The sequence below is a fragment of the Neopelma chrysocephalum genome, unplaced genomic scaffold (genome assembly GCF_003984885.1).
Source record: "Neopelma chrysocephalum unplaced genomic scaffold, ASM398488v2 Primary Assembly neopelma1_76, whole genome shotgun sequence".
NCBI lineage: Eukaryota > Metazoa > Chordata > Aves > Passeriformes > Pipridae > Neopelma > Neopelma chrysocephalum.
Genome location: NW_020897737.1, coordinates 8527297 through 8554462, shown reverse-complemented (window position 1 = coordinate 8554462; position 27166 = coordinate 8527297). Strand labels below are relative to the sequence as shown.

The 27166-nt window shown below is 38.4% G+C and overlaps 1 protein-coding gene across 12 annotated transcripts in view; it reads left to right on the top strand.

Annotated features, from left to right (window-relative positions):
* DMD (dystrophin) overlaps positions 1-27166 on the top strand; it is a 1013774-nt gene that overhangs the window by 320184 nt on the left and 666424 nt on the right. For all 12 annotated transcript variants that reach the window (XM_027688940.1, XM_027688937.1, XM_027688948.1 and 9 more), the window contains 4 exons: positions 6745-6986; positions 8724-8904; positions 22081-22226; positions 23154-23366. In XM_027688940.1, coding sequence (XP_027544741.1) covers positions 6745-6986; positions 8724-8904; positions 22081-22226; positions 23154-23366 — 782 coding nt within the window. The remainder of the gene's footprint in view (positions 1-6744; positions 6987-8723; positions 8905-22080; positions 22227-23153; positions 23367-27166) is intronic.

Below are 27166 nucleotides of genomic sequence, written 5' to 3'. Positions count from 1 at the left end.
GTCATGCCATTGTCCTTGATATTGAAGAATGTCTTACTTTGCAAGAAAATACTAAACACGGGCCAACATCTGTCATGCTGATATGATTACCAGAAATACAGATGATGAATGCACTGAGCTTCAGAACATATATTTTCTATTAAATTGTTACAGTGAAGAACCAAGAATTAAATAGCTAAAAGTGAAATGCTTTAAGTTTGAGGTACTAACTGGCCAAGCTAAAGAAATTTGATTAAAGCCCAAGATTATTTTGCTTAAATATAAAGGTGTAATATTTTAAAAGTGGCCTTGTTTAATGTGTGGTGCATATTTAATTATCATTACTGTAACAAGTGCTTCAAGGGTTCCCTTCTGAGGCTCACTGAATAGACTGAAGGGAGTCTGGTAACATCTGCACTCTCTTTGAAACAATTTGGGCTGTTTTGTGGTTGAGTACATAAAAAGTTCTGATTTTTTTTTTTTAACATGTTTTCTGCCTGGAAGAACTGACTGTACATGACTTTTAAGGAAGCATTTGAAATTTGTGTGCTGACACGTCGAGGTTGCTATTTTGGGCAGAATCTGTCTAGGGCACATTTAACAGTGCGCCACTCTTCCTTTGGCCAAATGGAGACTTGCACTTCAAGAGTTCCAATTTTAGTACCTTTGGTTTGTATAGTACTTTATGATGACTAATTTTGGTTTTAGTCGCAGAACCTACTGCCATATTAGATAATACTTTCCTGGTACTGTACTACCTTGATACGTGTCTAGTATCAAGTAGACTAACATTCTGCCTTAATTATTCTTATGTGTTTTTGACTGAAGATTCTCCTTTTTCTCCCTCAGTCCATGGGTCTATTCTTATTCATGGTTTATAGATATCATGACCTCCACTGTGGCTAGATGTGCATATAAATATTTCCACTATGTCACAAATCACACCTTTTTTGTAGGAAGCACATCCTCCAACTGGGGTGCAGGCACAGGGTGGACTAACTAAGCCAGCTTTGACTTTATCAGCTTCATCAACTTTGTCAGCTGCTCTGAGATCTATGTCATGCCGTATATTGTGGTAACCTTGGTAGCAAAAATAGTCTAGCACTGATGACAGACTAGTTGGCTGTGAAAATGAAGATCCCTGCTTGTCATGGTTTTAGGGAAGGAACCATCCCTTTGAAAAAAGAAACAATTTCTCTGGACTTGAAGCCCTAAATATTTATGGGACTTTCAGCTGCTCCACTAATGCAAAGGCAATTTGAAGAACAGTGTTTGAAATGGTTAATGAATGCAGTAATTACCAGTGGTAGAGAGTAGAATTAAATAATTAACATTAGTTGATGAGAACTATGAGATGATTTTTAAAAAGATTTGCAAATGGAATATCTTGCGAAGTGCTCAAAATTACTCCTTGAGGGTAGACAAAGTTAACTGTCATGTAAAGCCATTGTACTTTTGAATAGAACATATTTTCTATTTGTCTTTTCTTCCAAATCATTATCATCTATTGCAATTACAATTAATGGTTGCGATTTAGTTCAATTAACATTGAACTAAAAGTTATGTAAAAATATTAACTTAATTTTAAAACTGCATCTCAAACTGTAGTAGAGTTATGCAGCTTTATATTTTCCACAGTAATTCAACTAAGTTTCTATAGTCTTTCTTTGGCTTGTAGGATTTTTTTTTTCTTTTGATTGCTGGATTCACTAAGAATAAGAAGAAAGTTTTGCAGAATCTCCAGAATAATGTTAAGCAGAGTATCCTGACTATGCCTTCATACCTTCCTGTTCTAGTGCTGGAACTCTTTTCCATAACATGGGAAGGAACTGAACTTAATGTGCCTTTATGGATTTGTGGGAGGTCTGCAGTTTAACATCTAGTGGAGGAAAGATGTACTGTGTTATTTTGAATGAAAACCCTTTTTAACTACCACAATTTACAGATCAAAAATGATGATGCTCCCTTTGTTATTCTTTAGGGAAACCAGTCAGTGATACAATTGATGATTGTCATGCATTTGCAGTGTAATTTGTAATTAAAAGACTACAAAAGGCAAACAGATTTACAGCATAAATGAGTTCAAAAGTCAAGTGATGACAATTTTAATTGCATTGTTAAATTTCACTTATTGTGTGTCAATTAGATCTGGACTAATAATAATTAGACTCTTTAAGATTCCAGTTATGCTATCACTGAATTCCTGGCTTTAGTTAATATATAAAATGTTCTTCCTCTGCTCCTAAACAAGATTCCAAATGTAACAGATAAAGAGCATGAAAAGATGAGATGTCTGGTGGTTTGTAAGAGCAAGTTCAGAATGGTGGTGAACTCCATTGTTGTATCATTTATATTTACTTTCTTGCTTTTATTTTTACTGTGATAGGAGAGGGAATAAGCAAAAAATAGGATTCAATTTCTGGAGATAATTGGATTGATTTATTTAAGGTTTCATTTGTTTGTTCCTTAGGTCAGAGGAAATTATTCTGAGGAAATGTGTTTATACAGGGCACTATTCTTGCCTTATGTAAATGTTTTCAGCCATTGTCAGCGAAAATATTTTGCAGTAGAAAGAACTACCTTGTCACACAGCATAGCTATTCTTGTATTTGTAAGCAGTGTGTCTGAATATTGCATTTGAAGGACTTTTCCCATCACAAGGGAAATCATTGATGGTTTTGGTGGATGCTTCTTTATCCAACCACCCATCTTCTACATGATCTGTGCTTTGCCTCTCCTTGCCCACGCTTTCAAAGAAGTCTGATGATTACAATCAAAGAAAACTTCCATATTTCTCCCATTTTCTAGTAAAAATATCTATTTTGTTTTTCTTTACTAAACTATATTCTAAAATGGAATAACACATCTGTTGATGCATGAGTGAAGCAATTTAGCAGTTTCAGTGAACACTTGACTATTATAGTAGTTTAGAATAAAATAAACAGGGCATCAAAATGAATACTCAGAGAATTTCTATAGGCAGTATTTAAATGAATACAAATGAATTTGTTGTGATAAAACATCTAATATTTAAGTGCCACTGTTCTGTAGAAGATATAGATTATCTTGTGAGTTACTATTTAACACACAGGAGTCAAAAGATACAAAAACCACAATAATATTAAATTGTTCTATCACAGAACCATGGCAAATGATAGATGCACTTAATAAGATTTACTTCATATTAAGTGGCAATTCCAAAGTACTTGCATGTGAGGTGCTGCACAATTAAAAATGTTCAGGCACAATTTGTTATGTGCCATATATAAGGTAATAAAATTAATAGATGCACTTCAGATAATGATCTGTTTCCTCTGGGTACAGTATATTTATTCAATGATTATATCAGAAGCTTTTAGAATATGAAAAGATTATGAACCATGCACTATTCATAAAATAATATTTTACCAGAGAATGGGTTTTATATGGTTTCTGGATCTGTTTGTAAACTTTTGGTATGTCTTTCTACTATAAATGAAACAGAACAAGGGGATCAATGTTAACATCATGAATGAAAGCTGGTGGTTGCTAAAGTTAATGAAGAAAACAGTACTTATCACAGAGGAAGGTTTCAAACAGGACAAGGAGCAATGGCCATTAACTAAAACACAAGTTCCACCTGAGAAAAAACTTCTTTACATTGAGGGTGAAACAGACTGCCCGGGAAGGTTGTGGAGTCTCCATCTCTGGGGCATTCAAAACACACCTGGACAACCTCCTGTGTCACCTACTCAGGCTGACCCTGCCTAGGCAGTTGGTTGGACTGGAAGATTTCCAGAGGTCCCTTCCAATCCTAACAATTCTGTGAAATTCTTGATTTTCAGCAATTCAGTGAGCAAATAAAAATATTAAAATTATGCCTTCATATCAACTTCTCAAATAATAATTTGTCATTTTCAAGGAGACAAAGGACTAGTTTGAAAGGAAAAAAATTTACAAACTTACCCGAAAGTTTTCAAGTGCAAGTAATAGCCATTTTCTTACATCCTTCTGGCAATGACATACCGGCATGTGATAGAGAACTTTGAGTTACCTGAGTGGACTGTGAATTAAGAGAGTTTAAAAACACATGCTATGGAGATTTTCAGATAGGTCTTCCTTTCAGTAGGATATTGTGTTGCCTGATGGAGGTGTGTCTCTGCAATCTTTTACCAAACATGGCTCAGCACAAACCAGATTTGTACTGTCCACTTCAGTAACACAAAGAGCAAAAGCATCTTTTTATCTGTGGACTTGTGGAATCACATTTAGATTCAAAGCTTAGATATTACAGAAAAGAATTAATGAAAAATTGAATATTGGGTATTTTCACATGTTTAAATGTTATGTTAAGAGGGACATATGAGTAAAAAGAAGAAAAGAGAAAAGATCATCTGAAATAGTCCTCTCTGAATCCTTGAAGAAAATATTGCAGTGAAAAGTATTATTATACATGGGGAATCCATGACTGCACTTCACCTGGTAATCATAATCTTGCCTAAGGGTACCTTGGAGATTGTGGCAGCTGAAAAGAGAGGAAAGGAGGAATAAATAAAAGTGATCTTTTTATATCTATTCCGCCAAACTCATAAGCATTGTCTTCCAGGTTCAGAGGTAATCATGAACACAGTGGCAAAGATAATCTGCTCTCTGTTATGGGTATACAGCATTTTTATAACTAAATTCACAACAGAAAAGGAAAAAAATTGTTCAAATACACAGTTAAAAGCCTTATCTTCTATAAGACTTGTTTGTTCTTGCTGTTGTTAAGGTTCAGTATCTATGTGCCTGATCATCTGTGATTGTTGTTATTCACATGTGCTATGCCAATCAGGTCTATGCTGTCTCTTCACATGTCACTGTATGTTACTTAGACATTACACTTTAATAAAATCTAGTTATATGTACTACATCTCCAGATGCACACACACACTCACGGGAGACCACATTGCTTTTGGATTTTATTAAGACATGTCAAAATACTGTTTACCTCTTAAGGTTCATTTTATATTCTTGAACAGTCCTTAAACTGTGCTCTTCAGTTTTTAGAGTAAATAATGTGTATGTGTGACTGCTCCAACCAGCACAGTTGCCATTATCTCACAGTAGCACTGGGCTTCCTATTTTTCTGTAGTTTTGGTTTTTGAAATCGTGTACAATTTACTTGGCTAGGGCAGCACCCCAGAAACAAAGCATATCCAGAGAACCACTATCAGGTACTGCACAGTCTGTTTCCAAGTGGGCTGTTCCCAAGCAACTCTGAAATTAGTAGCCATGAGCTGGATCCAGAATAGGATTTGCCAGAGCACTATGGTGCTCCACAACAGACATGATCCTGGATTATCATTTGGTGTGATTTCTATATAGCATGCATTATAGTAATTCCCTAGAAAATTTTAACGTAATAAATTTCTAGTACTTATTTTATTTAAGGGATTTAGAAGTAATTAGAACTTCATTTCCTGTGTCCTACCTTACAAAATTGCTCATCAACTTTACTATTCTTTATCCCTGATAAAAAAATTTTCCTACAGATTGGGAGTCCAGGTTGCAAACCAGATAAACCTTATTTGATAGTGTATTAAAGACCGCAGAAATGGAACACTTAAGTCTTTTGCCTCATTTGCTTTTAAACTTGCTTTTAAGAAAAATACTTTAATTTTGATTATTTTGATAAAAACTGTTTTACTGGTTAGCTAGTGTATGACTAAGTGATGATATTAAAAATATTCTTCAGCATATAGCATTGCTTAACGAATTGAGAAATTTATTTTTGAAATCAAGATTGGTCTTATTGCTACATGTATCGTTACATGTCATTACACCAAAAAAAGGTTAGGGATTAGATTTAAACTTCCATTGAAAGAATAAATGAGATGCTTAAGTTAATATCATTTTGAAGTTAGCCTGAGTTCAAGTTTCAGTATAATTGTAAATTTTGTTATTGTAAGACACCTTTGCTTGTCTTTCATATGTATTGCCTCACTTTATTCACATAGAATATAGAGCTCTTTTATCTTTAACTTGTTCTAAATAATTGCCTTGTCTGTAATAACTAAAGCCAGTTTGACTTTATGAACTTTATTATAAGCATAATTATTGAACAATAGACAGAAATAGGCAAACTATATCAGAGAAACCAAACCCGGTCTGAAAATAATCATAGAGAAGCATCACCTATGGTTTCTCGTCTCTGTGCTTAGTGTCTCCTGATTGTCACTGTTGGACACACAGGACTGGCCTGGATGGAGATTTGATCTGATCATGTGTTTATGATATTTCTAAGATAACATGTAATGCAAAAGTTGAGGGATTATCAGCAGCCTCCAAATAGCTGTGGAATGTAGTTCCCATTCATTTAAATCAGTCTTTTTATGAAAGAAAATCCAACAACAGTCTTGTACATTAAAATCTAATTACAGTCCAAACGTAGTTTTCAAAATCCAGCTGTCAGGCATTTTCTTATTTCTTACAGCAGTTTTAATTAGCTTTATGTATTGTATCTCTATTTTCTGCTTTATTCCCATTCTTGTACTTTAATGTACTTTATAATTCATTCCCATAGCAACAAAAGTACCCTAGCAGCAACTTTAAATATTTTTGATATGCTTTCTCCACTAATGTGTAACATCTGTATATTCAGGACTGTGTTTTGATGATAAATCATTAACTGGATTTATGAGTTCTCAAAACCTGAAATTGAATTGTTAAATTATATTACTTTTTTATTATTATTGTCTTTGTAACTTGTTTATCTTTAATCATCATCATCTCCCGTGTTTCTAGAGGGCCTGAATCCTGACAACATTAGACAAGCCTCAGAACAGCTGAAGAGCCGCTGGATTGAGTTCTGTCAGTTGCTGAGTGAAAGACTGGCATGGCTGGAGTACCAAAATAACATCATTGACTTCTACTCCCAGCTGCAGCAACTGGAGCAGACAACAATTACTGCAGAAAACTGGCTGAAAGCACAACCCACACCAGCAACAGATCCTGCTACAGTAAAAACTCAGTTGGAAAAATGCAAGGTTAGAGATTCTTCTCCCAGTTTTTTATGATATTGTACTTCGTTGGCGTTCTAACAGTGGGACAGATTATGACCAACTCTATTTCAACATAAAAATGGTGAATGGAACCCTTGTCTTTACAAAGTAATTATTGAACTTATTCAAGGAAGGGAAAGGAAAGACTGGTGAAGTAATAAAGAGACAATAGAACCCAACATGTGGGTGTTTAAAATATTTAGTTATTAAGATGCTTAGACTCTTTAAGCTAGGGAACTGTGGCCCTAAAGTATTTTTCCTTTTTTTTTTTCCTGTAAGAATCTGTGTCTTAGAAATTGTTGCTCATCACCTCTGTTAAGGATCTGTGCCAGAAAATTGTTTTCAGATTCCAAAATTCTACCATTGCACACCATTTTACTTGATACATACCCTGCGTTCTGCTTCAGGGTGGATTGTGTAGTCAAAAGGAGGATATTATTTTGTCATAGTGTGACAGAATCACAGTAGTTGTGCAAAATAGTTACACCAATTCATTTATTATTCTCCCTAATTGTTTTAATTTTTGTGCTGCACCATCATAGAAATTCGAATATCTCTCTTCCTGTAGAGAGCTCTGTGTTAATATTGATGTACAGGAATATATTGAGATGTAGTATTGAATTATAAATTGCATGACATACTTGTAGAAGCTTGACTTTAGGGAGTCTCTGACTCCAAAAGCTCTCAAACAGAAAACAATGTTTGAAACCCAAATTTAGATCTGTGCTATTACTTCTATTTTCAGGCATTTCCAAGCTGGAATTGTACTTACAGAGGGTCTGTGTTTTCAAGCAGAAAGCTTCCCTTTGAGTAGCTCTACTATGAACTATACATTTGGCTTACTTTCCTCATTTCTTTTTACTTAGTAGTTGTATGTGTACAAGGTCTCATGAAGGTATAATAGCACAACCTCATTGCTCTCTACAGCTTCCTGAGGAAGGGGAGTGAAGAGGAAGGTGCTGATCTCTTCTTTCTGGTATCCAGTGACAGGATGCATGGGAATGGTCCAAAGCTGTGTCAGGAGAGGTTTAGACTGGACTGGGAGGGTGTTCAAACAGTGCAGCAGGCTTTCTGGAGTTTGTAAGAGGCATTTGGACAATGCCCTTAGCAACATGCTTTAACTTGGTCAGCCCTGAAGTGGTCAGGTGGTTGGACTAGATGTTCTTTGTAGGTCCCTTCCAACTGACCTAACCTATCCTACTATACTTGAACCTCAAACTCTGATATATTCCTGTGAGGCTGCTAGAAATCACTGGGCATCTTCATCTTTCCTTCTCTGCTTCATGCTATTTAGACTGTTTGGCCACTATTTAGTGCATAATCTAACAGAGATTCAGTACATAATCTAACAGACTCCAGGGTTATGGGACACGTGTTTTTCTCTTCCCAGCTTCACGTGAAAAAGATGTTCCTTAGGCATGAAATATTAATGTACTATCTATCTTATTCTCTTTGAGCATTACACTAATAACATGACAATGTTCTGCAAAAGTGTCTTTAAAGTGTCTTTAAGCAGTGCTATCAATCAACAATCGTATTTGGAGCAGAGGTATTGATTTGTGAGGAGAGATTTAAAATACTGGTTTTGCTTGTGTTGTAACTGATGTATTTGGAAGCAGAAGAGATGTGTAATGTGCATTGAAACAGTGGTGATTTCATGGCACTATGGATTTCATTTTTCAAGTAGCTTTATCTTGATTTTTTTTTTGTTCAAACATGCAGGATGAAATCATCCGAATGTCAACCCTTCAACCTCAAATTGAACGACTAAAGGCTCAAAGTCAAGCACTGAAAGAGAAAGAACAAGGACCAGTGTTTCTGGATGCTGACCTTGCTGCTTTTACCAGCCATTTCAAACAAATATTTGCTGACATGCATGCCAGAGAAAAGCAACTACAGACCAGTAAGTGTTCATGACAAGAAGTCAATTTGCCTGACTAGCATGCAAAGAATAGGTATTGTATATATTTTGCTTTCTTAGTTTTATATTTGCTTTTGTCATATTAAACCGCTATTGCAATTTAGGTGCACTTTTTTGCAACTGAATTAGTCTTTCAAAAATTATCAGTGAATTCCATATTTTATATTAATAGGAAAACAAGAGAATGTACACTATTCAGAAGAAAAGGTTACACTCAATGTAGTTCTGCCATCAGACCTCCTCTTGTTAGTGTGTTTATGGACAGATTCAGTGATATTTTTGGCAACCTAAAAAAGTCTTTGTTTAGTTGGGTTGTAAGGGGGGACAGTCCATCTCTGTCAGTAGAGAGAAAAGAGAGTTATATTACAGGAGTGAATCTGCTCTAGATTTTCACAGAATAGAGATTTAACTGCATAAAGCTTATCAAAGAGAGCAGCTACTTTAGCATATCAAGTTTTTTGTCATGTGGCCAACTGTTCCTTTTTTACAACGCAGAATATATGACTGCCAGTTATAACATTATTTGCAATATTTGTAGTAAAATTAATTTTTCAAGAGATGTAAAATGCTATACCAAAATAGGAAGTTGACTATTTCTTATTAAAGATATGTAGAATGTCAGTGACTACTGTAAACTTTCTTTATTTGATTATGAAATTAATAATTAATACAAATGCAACTTTTCTCAACAACAAAGACATTATTTGCCTCTTAAACCAACAATATCTCTAAATGACTGTACTGTTTTGAAATTAGACATAGTGCTAGCTCCTTCTAGTGGTTTTTTATAGTATTCCTCCTAAATTCTTTCATGGAGAGTTTTGGATTTTGTTTTTACAACAGTACATTACTGTGCTGCTGTAGTTATTTCACGCGTGCACACATACACAAACTGAAGGTGCATAGGAGAACTGAAGATATAAAATGTGAGTGTGCCATAGCAAGTGATGAAAGAATGAGCTGTAGAAATTTAGTATTAAGGAGTGTAGTGTTTATTCATGACTCTAAAGTCAAGACGTGCAATGGGTAAGATTTCATGGCTAGGCTTCGCGAACGAAGATTTGGGAAGGGCTCTACCCATTTTTCATGCAAGCGCGTTGGTGGCTGAAAAGGCCAATACGAGAAAGGCAGGTCCGGTTGCAAAAGACACAGCAGAAAGACTCCTTAGATGGTATATTCTGCAAGGTTCGATTCTTTCTGCGTTGTCTTTTCTCCTCAAGAGTGATCCTGCGTGCTTTCTCAAAAGCATCAGCAGCGTTATAAATGGTCTGTCTCCAGGCCTCCCGATTAGAGGCCAGAGTGGACCAGTTATGGTGATCAATATGCCCAAGGCTGAGTTGTTGCTTCAGGGAGTCCTTGTATCTTTTCTTTGGAGCTCCTCTCTTGCGGCAGCCAGTGGCAAGTTCACCATAGAGCAGGATCTTAGGGAGGCGGTGGTCCTTCATCCTAGAGACGTGCCCTGCCCATCGCAGTTGCGTTCTCAGCAACATGGCCTCAATACTCGTAATTGCTGCCTGTTCAAGAACAGATGTATTGGTCACATAGTCTGACCAATGGATGTTAAGGATTGTACGGAGGCAGCGTTGATGGAAGCGTTCTAGGAGACGCAGGTGGTGGCGGTAGATGACCCATGATTCGGAACCATATAAAAGAGTAGACAACACTATGGCTCTGTAAACACTGATCTTGGTGCTTTTCTTCAAGTGTTTATTACGCCATACTCGTTTATGGAGTTTTCCAAAAGCACTATATGCCTTCGCTAACCTATTGTCTATCTCCCCATCAATCTTACCATCTGAGGAGATGAGGCTGCCTAGGTAATTAAACTGTTGGACTGAATTGAGTTCTGACTGGCCGATGGTGATGTGGGGATGGTGGGGGACTTCCTGAGGTGCAGGCTGATGGAGAACTTCTGTCTTCTTTAAGCTGACTTCCAGCCCAAAGAGCTCAGCAGCCTCTGCAAAGCAGGATGTTAAACGCTGCAGAGCTGCTTCTGTGTGGGCAACAAGGGCGGCGTCATCAGCATAGAGTAGCTCCCGGACAAGATGGTTAAGGGTCTTAGTATGGGCCTTCAGTCGCCTTAGGTTGAATAGGCTTCCATCAGTACGATATCGTATGTAGATACCGTCCTGATCATCGAGGTCTGCCGTGGCCCTTTGGAGCATCATACTGAAAAAAGACTGTGAATAGGGTAGGAGCGAGAACGCAGCCTTGTTTCACACCATTCTTTATTAGAAAGGGCTCAGAAAGTGTGTTGCCATATCTGACTTGGCCGTGCTGATCCTCATGAAGTGAGATGATCATTTTAAGGAACTTGGGGGGACAACCTAAACGTTCCAAAATCTGCCAAAGACCTTTTCTGCTCACAGTATCGAAAGCCTTGGTGAGGTCGACAAAGGTTACATAGAGACCTTTGTTCTGTTCCCTACACTTCTCTTGCAGTTGTCTGAGAACAAATATCATGTCTGTGGTGCTCCTGTTGGCTCTGAAGCCACACTGACTTTCAGGTAGAATTTCTTCTGCTATAGCGGGTATTAGTCTGTTCAGGAGTATTCTTGCCAAGATTTTGCCAGCAATGGAGAGCAGAGTAATACCACGGTAGTTTGAGCAGTCTGATTTAGTACCTTTCTTCTTATACAAGGTGATGATGACTGCATCACGAAGGTCTGATGGTAGTTCGCCTAGTTCCCAACAGCGCACCACAAGCTCATGAAATTTAGCATGGAGTGCAAGGCCCCCATGTTTCCAGACTTCAGGTGGGATTCCATCAACCCCAGCTGCCTTGCCGATTTTCACCTGCTGTATGGCCTTGAGGATTTCTCCTAGAGTGGGGGCAGTATCCAATTCGTATTTCACCGGTTGTTGTGTGATGGACTGAATTGCTGAGTCTTGTACTACACGGTTGGTACTGAAAAGAGTCTGAAAGTGTTCAGACCATCTATTCAGAATGGAGGTTTGATCTGTCAGAAGCGTTTGACCATCTGCACTGAGTAGTGGGCTTTGGACTTGGTATGTAGGCCCGTATGCTGTTTTCAGGGCCTCATAGAATCCTTTGTGATCCCCTGTATCTGCACATAGTTGAGTTTTTGCAGCTAGATCGGTCCACCATTTGTTCTGGATGTCACGGAGTTTCTGTTGGAGCTTGCTGCAAGCAAGACGAAAGGCTGTTTTTCTAGCGTGACAGGATGGCAGTGCAAGGTGTGCTTGGTGGGCAGTTCTCTTCTTCCTCAACAATTCCTGGATTTCTTGATTATTTTCATCAAACCAGTCCTTGTTCTTCTTGAGGGAGAACCCTAAGGATTCTTCAGAGGATTGGAGGATGCTACTTTTAATATGCTGCCAAATTGTTTCGGGAGAGGAAACTGCAGAATCTGTGGAATGGTTATCAAGCTTAGTTTGAAGGTTTGCCTGGAATCTTTCTCTTACTGTGGCTGATTGGAGATCATTAACTTGGAGTCTTCTCCTTGGGATACTGCCCCTCTTGGGTTTGAATTTGAGATAAAGGTTGAGTTTACAGCGCACAAGCCGATGGTCTGTTTGACATTCTGCGCTGGGCATCACGCGGGTATGGAGGACATCGCGGACATCTCTCCATCGCACCAAGACATAATCAATGAGGTGCCAATGCTTAGACCTGGGGTGCATCCAGGTTGTCTTCAGACTATTTTTCTGCTGAAAGATAGTATTGGTGATGGTGAACTGTTGCTCCGCACAGAATTCTAGCAGAAGTCGACCATTATCGTTGCAGTTTCCAACACCATGCTTGCCTAATACTCCTTTCCAGGCTTCAAAATTCTTACCTACTCTGGCGTTGAAATCACCAAGGATAATGATCTTATCATCTGCGGGCACCTTTTGGGTAAGACAGCGCAGGTCAGTGTAAAATTTATCTTTTTCAGCAGGGTCAGCTTGGAGAGTTGGGGCATATATACTGAAGATGACAACGTGTTGGTTGTTGTTTAGTGGAAGGCGTAGGGAGATAATGCGGTCAGAGTGACCTGTCGGCAGATTTTCGAGTTTAGGGACAATGGAGTTTTTGATCATGAAGCCGACACCTGAGAGATGTTTTTCGGTTCTGGGCTTACCTGACCAAAAGAGTGTGTAACCGGCACCATGTTCTCTGAGGCTGCCTTCCTCGTGAAGGCGAACTTCACTGAGAGCAGCAATGTCGATGTTGAGACGAGCCAGTTCATGGGCAATTAGGGCAGAACGTCGCTCAGGACGTCCACTATTGGCAGAGTCGAGCATGGTTCTGATGTTCCAACATGCTAGAGTTAATTTGAGTACACCTTTGGAGGCAGGTGCATGCCTTTGTTTTTTGCTCTTTGTGCGACCGCATTGGAAGAAGATGCCCGTCGGTCTGCGGTTAACCAACCGGGTGAAGGTGGAGATGAGCTTTGTTTAGGCCACCTTTTCTAGGCCCCTCTCCGAGTGGAGCAAGCAGTGCTGTCCTTGAAAAGGCTGCTTGGTCGTTCAGGGTGCTGCCCCAAGAGACTCTCATCTCCGTCAGTCTCAAATGACCAATATCCTGAACCGCCTGCATGCAGGGTTGAGTCTGCGGCTCCCAGTGCACCTTTCACCTACCGTTTCGACCCTCGCCCGTCGCTGCAGGACTTTTTGCATGTGGGTAAAGCCTTCAAGCCTGCGCAATGGATTTTTTAGGTGAGATGCAGTATGCGCGGAACTGAACCCACCCTTTAATCCTGAGGTTCATCTGCCAGGGCCAAGCAAGCTTGGACGGTGGCAGCGAGGTCCTCAGGACGTAGGTTTGATTAGAGTGACCTTCTCTGAGATGGATGGCCTTCCAGGGCTAAGCGAGCTCCATCTGCCCGGGTTTGGGATGAGAGTTGTCCTTCTCCTAGGATGACTGCCAGAAGGCTAATGAGCTCATCCTGCCCAAGAATGTAGTGTATCTGGTCCTATGGTTTTGACCTGTCTGGCATGGGTGACCCTACCGAAGGCATGAACCCTCGCCAGCATAGCTCGCAACCACATAGGGGTACATAGGCTACGTTCCTGTTAGAACGATTTGGGCAAGTCTTTTATTTCCAGTAACAACCCTTTGTCCTGCCCACTCTTTCAGGCTGTAACAGAGCAAAGCAAATATATCCAGAACATGCCGAACCTGGGCAGTAGCCGCAGGAGAGCCAAAACGAAAGAAATAGACAAACAAACAAACAAACCGACCAACCGTTCTGGCCCCCGTACCTGTCCAAGGCTGAGGTACCTTACAAGGCCCCAGCCTGGCCGGGACCCCCATCAATCAAAGAACCCACTGTCCACCCAGACCTTATCCTTCCTCCACTGTGTTACCACAAATTCCAGGCGCATTGCTCACATGTGATGTGATGTTTCATACGGGACAGCCCTGCTCTCCCACCCGCCAGTCGAAGGACCCCCATGGCCAGCTCAACACCCTTCCCTCTGCGCCGTCCCCCTCCCCCTCTCCCTCCCTCCCCAAACCTGGAACGGCAAACCTCTGTGTGCTCCGAAGCTGTGCTCTCATCTTCCACGGGGGTGCAGTACTCGCTGGCAAGGCTCCCCCTCTCTCTCCTTTCTCCTGCCGCGGCCTTGCCTGGGGTCCAAAACCGCGCGCGCAGAGCGCGCGCGGTGCGGAGGCTGGGCCGGCGCGGCGTCCCGCGCAGCGCCTGCAGCAGCCCCCGAGCCGAGCGGGGACCCGCATGGCGTGTGCAGGGCTACCGGCCAGGCACGGAGCTCCGTGCGTGCGGCGCGGAAGTTTCCCGCCAGCGCGAAGCCCCCGGGCCGGCGCGGCGTCCCGCGCAGCGCCTGCAGCAGCCCCCGAGCCGAGCGGGGACCCGCATGGCGTGTGCAGGGCCGGGTAAGATTTAAAGCCCATTAATATGGTGAAACCAGTTGCCATTCTGCCAACAGAAAAATATTGCAGATGCTAGTTTGTTTATGATTTCTTCTTTATCTAATGTTGCATAATTGCCAGGTTTGCCTCATCTAATTTTACTGTAGTGATTGCTCATGAACTATCCAGTTGATTAGTCCAGTAAGACAAATAGTGTTCACTGCCTGAACCATGGGCTTTGGAAAAGTTCTTCCTGGATGTTCATTCCCCAACCCCCCCGTGCTGCATTATGCTCCTTGGGTGCCCTGGACAGCTGCAGAAGGAGTTGTTCTGAGGTGAAAGCATTGAACAGACTGGGGAGAGTCTCCTGAAGTACTAGAAAACAGAAGTTCCTAAATCAATATTTCATGGAGCCCTGGACAGTTGTTACTGTTTTATGTGGCTGCTCTGCATCAAAGGAGCTTCATCTCAAATGGTTCAGCTGCCAAGATGAGGTTGGTTTATCCCATACAGTACCTACCTGCAGTGATATTTTAGGTGAGAGTATTATGTCAATCATATTTTATCTTCAGAAATTTCATACATGGTTTTATGCAAAGTGCTAACTTCCTTTCATAACTGTTCTAGATATGAACGATCATGCATGGGATAGGTTTCCCTATTGCCATTTCAGGAAAGTCTTATGAATCAAAACATATAGGAAAAAAAAGACAAACCCTGAAACCAAAGCATGGAAAATTTGATACTTTGAGACTCAGTTTCTCCTGCTTTCTTTAATGACTACTTTTCTTGTGTTATACAGATCAGGAAAAGGCCATATCCCGTGTCTTTATTTTAGCTTTACTGTAATAGAAAATGTTGAAATTTTGCTAGAGCATTTTAGATATTTCTGTCTTTTTTTTACATAAATTATTTGCAATTAATTTTTTTCTACACATAGAAAAAATTCCTGAAAACTGAATGATGTTTTGCAGATCAGTTAGACTCATAGATTCATAGAATCAGCTGGGTTGGAAGGGACCTCTGAGATCATCAAGTCCAACCCTTGATGCAGCACCACCATGGTTACTAGACCATGGCACTAAGTGCCACATGCAGTATCATCTTAAAAACCTCCAGGGACAGAGAATCCACCACTTCCCTGGGCAGCCCATTCCAATGCCTGATTACCCTCTCTGTAAAAAATTTCTTCCTAATATCCAACCTAAACCTCCCCTGGCACAGTTTAAGACCATGCCCTCTTGTCTTACCGAGAGCTACCTGGGAGAAGAGACCAACCCCCACCTGGCTCCAACCTCCTTTCAGGGAGTTGTAGAGAGTGTTGAGATCTCCCCTGAGCCTCCTCTTTTCCAGGTTGAACAACCCCAGCTCCCTCAGCCTCTCCTCGTAGGACTTGTGCTTGAGAGTTATAGTATTTATTTTTTTAATTCCCTGTACATAAAATGTACATGTGTAGAAAGATATATTTTTTTAATTCATCATTAGGGGTTGTTCTTATGTTAAAAGGATTTTTATTTTTGACTTATCGTAAGAGGTTTGGTTTTTTGTTTGATTTTTTTTGTTCATGTTCCATTACTCCATATTATCTTTTCTGATGGATAAGGGTATTTAACTGTTCTGTTTTCCAAGGGAATTTCCCCCCTAAAAGCAGTTTCCTCTTATTTTGGAAATTGTCTCCCTCAAATACTTTTTGTTTGGTTGGGTTTTGATTACATTTTTTGGGGGTCGTGGTTTTGTTTGGTTGGGTTTTGTTTGGGTTTTTTTAGGTTCAAGAGTGCTTAGTAATTTCTCTGTGCTGCACAGTAGATTTGTCACTAAAATATTATTAAAAATGAACTCAGATTTTCTCACTTTTTTCTCCATAGTTTGGTTAGCATATCCAGTTATAAAATGTAATTTAAATTCTAAAACATATTTGGTTGTTTTTTCACTATTTTACAATGGTTTTTATTAAAGAAATACAGCCTCATAAAATACGAAGAAATATGACCTTATTTTTTTCACTTTATATAATGTCTGTATATTGAAAGGTTCTTTTGAATAGGATGTATCCAGCATTCCAGATCTCCCTCCTCCCCAAACAAATTTAGAGTAATTTCAACGATATTGGTATATAGAAAAAATAGAGATCAGACAGTGCTTCAAACTGTTCAGTAATCTATACAAGGGAGTGAAATGGACAATCCTGGCAATAATTCAAGAACTAATAATGTGATTTCACAAGGAAATTCTTAGCTTTGTAATGCCCTGGTGAAAAATGAGGGTTTACACTTTATATTTACTTGTCTTGACATTAAAACTGCTGCTCTGTCAGAGAGATTTCTAGGGAGCAGCCTGGTCAGCCTCCCACTCCCCCTCAGCCCAGGGAGGGCTGTCAGTCAGGGTCAGGTAAGTGAACAATCCCTGGTTCAAACTCCCTCCTGGGTGGCAGCTGATTCATTCCAGCAGTCCTGAACCTCTGTGACTGAACTAAATTCCGTGAAGGTGCTTCTGGTTTTTAGTCTTGCTGCATTGAACTCTTATCCAGCCATGGTTTTGAGTGAGATGCATGTTCTCATTTTGACAAGGCTCTCTTCAGAGGGAAATTGGAAAGTCATTAGATTTTTAGAAAGTCACTAAAAAAAAAAAAAAGGCTTCTGTCACAGGTAAAGTTAAAAGTATCAAGATGGAGGTGGCAAAGGAAAAGTCATACTTATTTCCATTTTTCTGTTCATAAGTTCATGCACTGTGCTTTCCTTTCAAGTTCTGATTCTACCTTTGCAGGATCAGTAACTCCCAAAGGTGAAGTCATCGTCGTTTTTATTATTAATGATAAATTATTCATCTGGATTCAAATGATGTTTTTCTTATTTAGAAAGATTTTGCCTTCTATATCACGTTAAGATTCTTTAGAGTTTTTATTTACCCAAGCCATGCTTACAGTTATTTTGCATGCAAACTACTATTCTCTTTAATTCACTAATACAGTTTCTTAGAGTGCCCCATTACATATATTTCATGCAACTTAGTCTTGGCATAATTTTATTATTCAATAAACCACAGTAACTATAACAGTATGATGACCGTCTGTAATTTGTCTGCTTTTGTTTAAACTTTGAACTGCTAACTTATTTTGATACTCTAAGTACATGAGAGATGGGTTATTAGTGGAAGTGAAATTGTTATCACTGTATAGTTGAGGAAGGCAAATTTTAAGCAGGTGTTCTGTAAATTTCCTAACTGTAAGTTTTTCTTAAGACCTTATCTATGATTTAGTAGCAAAAATATTCATTGCTATTTGATTATGAGGGAGGAAGTTTGCTTAACCTTCTTTGAATGTGCCTTCTGAGCTGAAGATACATCTTAGATGTGTGTGGGAAATTATTATTCTAATAAGTAGCATTCAAACAATTTCTTTCTTTCTTTCTTTCTTTTTTCCCCTCATCCATTCATTTCCTCTGGTAATTATTTTTATTTAAATAAAGATCAAAAGGACAAAGCAGCCTGTGAAATGAATGTGTATGAGGTAATGTCCTCTACTCTGTAGGTGACTTTATCCTTTTCCTCCATGGTAAAAATGAAAATTTTTATGCATGGGAAATAAAACCATCTTAAAAAATTTCTGTCTTTAAGAGTTTCTTACTGTTACATTAGATCTTGTGAAAGTGGAGAAGGGCTTCCCTGCAAGTGTTCAAGATCAGGTTAGAGGGGGCTTTGAGCAATCTAATCTAGTGGAAGGCGTCCCTGCCTGTGGTAAGGGTGTTGGAACGAGATGATCCTTAAGGTTCCTTCTAAGCCAAACCATTCTATTATTCCCTTCTATTTTTTTTAAGAGTTTTATAACAAACAGAATTGGAAGCGTTAAATCACTTGCAGAACATTGATTATATATTATACAAGAGTCCTCATGATTCTACTTTGGCAGTTTCTGATTAAAAATGTGGGAGAAGGGAATCACAGCTTTTATGAAGGCATTGGTATAAAGACTTTGATGAATAGGTTCAAGTATTTGTATAACAAAATAAACAGAACAAAGTTGTGAGAAAATCAGCCTGGTTTTAAACTGCAGTTGCTACTGAAAGAAATTTTTATTGGAAATACATGAAGTTCAATATAGTTAATTCATTTGAGGGAATAACTCTATGCTAAAATGATCCCATAGATTATATTTATTACCTTTCATAGTGATGTGATGAACAGTGGGATTTGTACTAACTGCAGGAGATACACATTGCGACCTATCCAGTGTGATTTGATAGTTGTTGAGATAATTGTATTCTCATTCTATTTCTGATTTGGGAAAATATTTTTTGACTGAAAAATCTGGTCCTAAAAAAGGAAGATGGGAAGAAAAACAAAAAAAAAACAAAGTACTTTGCTTACTTGGAAACCTATTTTCACATGTTTAAATAGTTCTAGTTATTAAAAATATATCTTAACCAAATATCTATTTGAACATTATATATGCAAATTTAAGGTCTTTCTCTAAAATAAATATGCGAGCATAAATGTATTTACCTGTCAGTTCTCAAGGGTTGCAATGTTAGTCACACCAAAATTCATTTCCTACAAGTGGAATAGATTAATACAACAATATTTTTCCATTCTGGGATGGAAATTGTATTCTGATATTACACAGAAACATATTTGCAATTTCCCTCTGTGTTGTTTTGTTACAGTTCTGTTATGGGCCTAGTTTTGCTAAACCTAAACGAGGTCCATGTTGGGGACATGCTGAATCTTTCTCACTACCAATTCATTTTTTCATATAATACAGCAGAATCCATATTAATAGACTTTGCTTATCATGTGGACTTTAATCCATAAACGAGACCCCTGGTGGCCTAGTGGTTAGCGTGCAGGACTTTCACTGCTGCGACCACGGGTTCGATTCCCCGGTCTCCTGGCCTGATGGAGGTTGTTAGCCCTGTGTGGCCATCCATCTATGAGAAGGACACTCTAAACAAACCTACGTCCTGAGGACCTCACTGCCATTGTCCAAGCTCGCTTGGCCCCGGCAGATGAACCTTAGGATTAAAGGGCGGGCTCAGTTCAGCGCAGGCTGTGTCTCACCTAAAAAATCCATTGCGCAGGCTGGAAAGGTAAAAAGACCTTTCCCCAAATCTTCGTTCGCGAAGATGGGCCATTATTATTATAATCCATAAACATTAGTGTCACAAAGCAAATTTTAGGATAAAATAAACAGGTCCGAATGTGGATTTACGTTATTAGCATGGGAAATTTAAAGATTCCTACTGTCTGGAGAGAGGCCATGAATGAGTTAGATTATTTAGACAGTTATGATTAGGTAATGAATAATCCCACTGTAGGAGTTTGACTGAATTCTCATCATTGACATTGTGTGTTACAAAAACAATAAAGGCTCTTCTTAAGTGTCATCCTAAAAGTTAATCTGCTTCCTTGTGGATGAAAATGCTGACAAGTTTTCTATGTTTAAAAAAAAAAAAAAATTAGAAAGTAGTATTTCACTATTAGTGATCTGTAGTAATCTCAAAAAGGGAAACAGGAAAACTGTTGTTTCGCTCAGTTTAAAGATGGTATGTTAATATATAATAACCACATTGTAAAGACACTAGCTTGATTAAATCAACATCCGTCATCCCATTTGAACTCTTATTTAGTCCCTCAAATACTACAGCAGGTAACTCATTGCAATTGAACAAAATGTTTGCAGTGTTTGGAAGGTTTTAAAATTATTATTACCAAATTTGCAGAATAAGAGTTTGATGCAGTTTGATGGAGTTTGCTGTAACACGTTTTACCTGTTCTGATGCAGTCTTCACTACTATTGAAAATAGCAATTCTTTTATATAAATGCTTGGAGTTATACATTAGTCATAAGATTGGTTTTTTATTTAAAGGAGAAAAAAATTTAGAGAAATCAAACATATCACAATACCAAACTCCATTTCATATTTCTAAATAAAACTGCAGTTAAGAATTGTATAATTCTTTAACATAAGCTGAAATTATATCTCCATTCGTTTGCAATGATGAGTTTAAACGTATGTTCTATTCTAAAGTAGGAATTGTTTGGATTAAATGAGTCAAAGAACAATACAAATCTCACTAAGGAAATAAAAAGATTTAAAATGTTATTTGATGAGATTGAATATGTTTGGGTTTGTTTCCAAGAATATATTACTATTGCTTTCTGTGTAAAAAAAAGATACGTCACAAAGGAAGAGATGCTTGGTAATTCTTTTCTGGTACCAAGTCTTTTGTAAATCCCCAGATGTATGTGATAAATCAGATCAGCCAAGACTTTATGAGGAAGGTATGTGATGCAATGTGTATACTTCACAAGAGAGAGCTTAGATTGCCCTGATTTTAGTATGTTGTTATGATGTCTAACTGAAAATATAAGGGTTTTTTTCATGTAACATTCTGTTGATCAACTAAAAAATTTAGTTTAAATCTGAATTACAATCTGCCAAGCATTGCTGTATGAGAATGTAAGCAAGCTTGCACTTATAAACTTTAACTGTGGGGTTTGTCAAAACATCTTTTTGGACAGATATGTCATTTCTCAGTACAGTTCTTTCTGAAACATCAGAGAAGATGGAGGAGGATACAGGAGATACAAATGGGTGTAAATTTTTTGAGCTTTTATATGCTTCATTATTATGTGGTACAAGTTGGAAATATTTCAGTTCCAACCAGCCATGCTATTTGTCTGTACATTTTTCAATGAGTATAGAAGCAACTGTTGTTGATGGCAGAGGGAATTTCTCTGCTAATGAGTTGCTGATGTGTGTGCCAGATGTTGTCTATTTACAGCAGCTGTAATGTTGGCACAATAGGCACAGTTCAATAAAATTCAACTTTATTGCAGAAGAAAGATTAATTTTCTAAGCTTTTAACAGATGTCTTAAATGGAACATTTTACTTGAACAGAAACATTGAACACACAAACATGGACCATAAAAGGGAACACTACTTCTTAATACATTTCTGAAATTAGATTTTGTATTAAATACAATGGTTTGTCAGTTGATCTCTGAACACACATATTTAAGCTAGTTGTCTTGGCCATATAGGTTGTCTTGTGATCTATAATAAAAGAGTCAAATGACACACAACTCATGAAATGGCAGAGATATTGTAAACATTAGAATAAGTGTATTCGTTTTTCAAAATATTTCTGTTTCCACCATTTTTTTGAAAATTCTGATATGTACATACTGAGCCTGTTGCAATCTGTTGCAAAACAGGCAATGACTTCAATGAAACTTGGTCTTCTATCAAGCATCTTCTGTCAGCAAACGGAATAACGAAGCACAAAATCATTTTATTTCCTTCCTTCCTTTATTTCCTTCCTTTTTCTTCCCCATTGAATGTAGTTTGTGACAGTTTGCCTCCTGCACACTACAAAGAGACAATGAACACTATACTTTTGTGGATCCAGCAGTCAGAAACTAAACTCTCCATGCCTCAGGTTGCGATTGCTGAATATGAAATTATGGAGCAGAGGCTCAGGGAGCTCAAGGTGAGTAATCAAGCTGTGGGAACAAATGTCTTGAGTGACAAGTTTAGTTGTCATGAGCCTGCTGAAGCCTATAGATCTTGAGTAAATAATGCCCATTTGGGTTTTAGACAGGGGCTTTGGGAGGTGGTGGCTGCTTACTTGTATTGACTCCTAAAGTTAAAGAATATAAAGTGGTGTTCACCATTGAAACTAATTTTATAAGATGTTTAACATGTTAAGGTAAAGACCTTGTTTGTCCCCATGGTATATATAATATTCCTTTGATAATAGCTCTGGTATTTATATATAGATTTAGCTGATTTCATTTTCCTATGCTAACATGGAAACAATTCTGATTTGCAAAATGCAGCATGGTCTTTGTCAGATTTTCTGTCAAATTTACAAGCAGACACAAATGCAGAACTTTTGCCAGTGGGTACAAACCTTCCCTGTGTTTCAATGTCTGATAATATTTTACTACTGGATGGCTAATGAGTATGTTGTTTGACGAGCATTCAGAAATAAAAAGTAGAATATAGGAAAAAAAATCTGGGTGCAGTAAATTTGGACTGAGAATTGCAAAAGTTTGAGAAGTTATCAAAAATGTAAACCAAAGAATTGGTTCTCTAAGTTTATTGTTTTTGTCCAGGTAGAGTCTGATTCTTTTGAAATCTTTAATCACTAGAGCCATAGTAAATTCCTATCTCAAGTTAATGAAATGTATGTAGATCACATCTATTAGCAAGTATAACCACCTCTGGTTACATTCTCAGTTCAACTGAAAAAATCTACTTTCTGGTTTGTGTGAGAAAAGCAATTCCAAACTGCTCAGTAGATTATGCCATTGCATGTTTTAGCAAAGGTGACCTACATGTCTTGGCTGTGCTTATGAAACAAAGAGAACTGCCTAACACATGAATCAGGATACTACTTGCTTCTTATCCATAGGCTCTACAGAGTTCTCTCCAAGAGCAGCAAAAAGGCCTGAACTATCTCAGCACAACTGTGGAGGATTTGTCCAGGAAAGCCCCTGCAGAAGTCAGTCAAAGATACCGATCAGAGATTGAGGTGATCCTTGGCCGCTGGAAGAAACTGTCAGCACAGCTGGGGGAACATTGTCAGAAACTCGAGGAGCGTATGACCAAACTCCAGCGATTCCAGGTTAATCAGATTTTTTCAGCCTCAGCTAGCACATGGTGGCTGGTTGCTGTGGGACTAGGACAAAAAACACATTTATATATTTCCAGAAATTAACACCCAAGTGAAATATCAGGGCAGCACAAAAAATGTATTAAAATGTTTGCTTGATTTTGATTGGTCCAAGATTTTACTTTGAATTCTGATTTTGTGGCTGTTTCTACCTATGTTGTTTCAACAGCAAAAACTCTGATTTCAGTAAAAATTGCTACTAATGTTCCTCTCTTTACTTTTTCAATGCAGCTGAAGCTCTTATTCATGCATCTGAAGTAGCTGTAACCATATTGACTTTAATGAATTCACTTACATAATTAAAGTCATCTGTAATATAGTAGTATCTTGGCAGCAGTTGCCAGAAAGCAGAAGTGTATTTCAGGTATTTAGAATGGCAGCGCTGGAACATTATACTATTTCTCTCATTGTGAGGATCCTCTATTTATACTTATTTGTAAATTACATGTAGCAGCATTACAGGCAATGTTTAAGACTTTAAAAAGTCAATTTTTAGTATCTTTCTCTTCTATTTTTATATGATTCCAAGGGACAGGTTTCAGAGGAATTCAGAGCAATCAGTCATAAAAACGGAGAATGTATTTTTTTTCTATAATTTTTCTCCTTGCCTCCATGCAAATGGGCATTTATGTGCTCATGGGATATTGCAAAGAAAATTCTAAAGGCCAGTTTCTTGCATCCATACTCAAAGCTCTTTTCTCACACTGTGTTTCTTCTCAGTGTTTTGTCTCAGTATTTCTTCTTTTTACTGCATCAGATATTTTTGTCCTTGGCTTTGGTTTGTTGGTAGCAGAACATGATACATGATTATCTCCATGTTTAAATAGTAGTATGTGAACTGCAATTGTTATTTTCATCTTAATTCAGTAGAGCTGTCTGGTCAGGAATAAATTTGCTGTCAAAGTATTCTTATACTTCTGCTTTTTCTGAGGATAAAAAAAAGTAGAGAATAAAAAAAATTAATTTTTTTACAGTTCATCAGTTTTTAGATTATCAAAACAGACTAAAAACGGGAGGAAACATTTTATTAATATAAAATAACATATATTTCATGTAAACAATTTATTATAATTTAGCTACCAAAATACCACATTGTTCTAAATTGTAATTTTGTATCTCCATTGCTTGTGTTTGAAGCTGGACATGAAATCAAGTTTAATGGTATGGTGGGATAACCTTGTCTAGCATCCAGGTGCCCCAGCTGCTCTCTCATTCTCTGTCCTTAGCAGGACAAGGGGACAAAATAGGATGGAAAAGCTCTTGGATTGAGATAAAGATTGAGGTAAAGGGAGATCACTTACTAATTACTAAGTTGGGCAAAACAAACACAACTTGGGGTAAATTAAATGCAGTTGTATGGTAAGAAACAAAGACAAAAATTAAAGCAGCACCTCTGCACCTCCCTCTTTTTCCTACTCACTCCATCACTTTACTCTTGTCTCATCTTTCATCAAGGTGTGCAGGGGGATGAGGAATGGGAGGAATGGCAGTCCATACCAGCTCTTCTCCACTGCTGCTCCCTCCTCACTCTTTTCCTCTGCTTCCACATGTGGGTCCTCCCAAGGGCTGCAGCCTTCAAGAAATACCTGCTCCTGTGTGGACTCTGCAAGGGCTGCAGTTTCCTTTATCCACCTGCACTGGCTGTGGTTCTCCATGGGCTGTACAGGACAGCCTGTCTCACCATGGCCTTCTCCATGGGCTATAAGGGAATCTTTGCTCTGGCACTTGGAGTACCTCCTGCCCCTTCTTCTTCACTGACCTTGGTGTCTGCAGGGCTGTTTTGTAGGGCTGTTTCTTACCTTTTTTCTCCCCTCCTCCATCTGTGGCATTTTTGCCGGGTCTTAACTATATTATCACCAAGGCATCACTAGCTGACTGTGGGGTCATCCATGTCCAGCAGTGATTCCACTGGAGGAAGCTGGAACTTTCTGTGTCTGGCACAGGACAGCACCTGTCTTCTCCTCACAGATACCACCCCTACTACCAAAACCTTGCCACATAAAAAAGCAAGACACTTTACTTGAGAAAATAAAACTTTTACCTTTTCACTCCCCTCTGCCTTCCACCTTTCTCCCCACTCCAAATTTGGAGGTTTGCCCACTGCTCTTAAAAAGAGAAGGTCCTGAATATCGTGACCATTCTCTGTAAAACAGGTATTTTTAAAGCTATGTGAGCTGTTGTTGTATACCAATCTTAGCCTTCATATTTATTCCTGAAATCTCTCTAGTACACATCCAATATAAAAGTCATTGTCTTTTCTGCTTGTTGAATGACTTCTCATCCAGATTATGGTTTTAGCTGTTGCAATTTATGGAATGAGTCAGCATGGGATATGATGAAAGAGTCAATAAACAAAATGCATTTACAGTCTGATTCAAAATGCGGGTGATACATTTGGTCTTCATTGGTAGCTGGGGACTAATCTGTTTTTAAGTAAATCCCATCAGATCTATATTTTACCACATTAATGAATTATACTTAAAGTATTCTTGTAAAGGTATTAAAGTTTCATCATGAAATATGATTCTGAACTATTTTTACTGTTGAATAATGGAATGCACAGCAGACATTTCAACAGTGCTTTGGTAATTGCCATTCTGAAGTATACTGATAATTTCTGTATGATCATTTCCACTAAATCAATTCATTTTCCATAGTAGCCTGTTGCTTTTAAATATATCAATCACATTAGGTAAATGTTCCCTTTGGTTACCTGTCCTGTAATATTTACTAAGGCATATCTGTATATATTTTAAGACACAGTCTGTATTTTAATGAAATATCCTTTTCTGTGCTTTACTTCTGCTTTGCCTTCAGCGTATAGTATCAATACAGATTTCACTGTTGATGAAAACAATTTGATGAGAAAATGCTTTAGAATTGACTTTCAAAATTTTTTACCATACATCATTTTTATTTTAATATGTACATGTAATTGTTTCCCTTAGGTGGCATTTTAAGGTAATTTTAAGTGACATTTTTTAAATCTCATTCTACCTCTCAAGTTATTAGATTATGTAATGTTGCCTAGGACTGGTAGCATTCTCTCTTTTCAAGTGTTTGATGTACAGCTTTTTTTATTAACTGCAAGAGTTAATTGAAGACTATGGAAATAGTATTACTATCCTAGTGCTAGAAAAAGTAACTGAGAATTCCTGAAATGACTCATTGAGTCATTATATGATTTTAGTTTCTGAAGTGAATCTGTTTCAGTTACATTGTTTTTTTTTCATTCTAAATAGTAAGGGCATTTTTCTGTGTTGTGTTCTTGCCACGGCCCGAGGGGTAAAGGGAATGGGGACGCGGCACTGCGAATGAGGGTCAGGACACAGTTGAAGGTCGGTGAAGCAATGCCACTTTATTAAGGGAAAACAGGGACTTAAATAGGGTAGGTCTGAGGGGAGGATTCAGAACTGGGGAGGAGTATGGGATTGACAACCCAGGGAAAACAATGATTGGAGGATAAGGGAGAGGTAGGTGTAACCTTGGAGTATCTAGGGGAAAGGGCCAATGAGAGCTCACTCTGCACTGCGGCAAACTTTAGCCAATCAGTAACAGAGGAGCGGGAAAGCAGGGGAGAACAAGGGGGTAAACAACTTAAGGCGGGAAAGTCTGAGGGGAAAAAAGGGCTAACATGGAGGGTACATTAAAATTTCATAAAAACCAGTGGCAAACAGGGGTACAATAGTGTAGACAAATAACACAGTATAACTGGGGAAAATAATAGTCAGTCCGTGATGTGGAGGTCCATT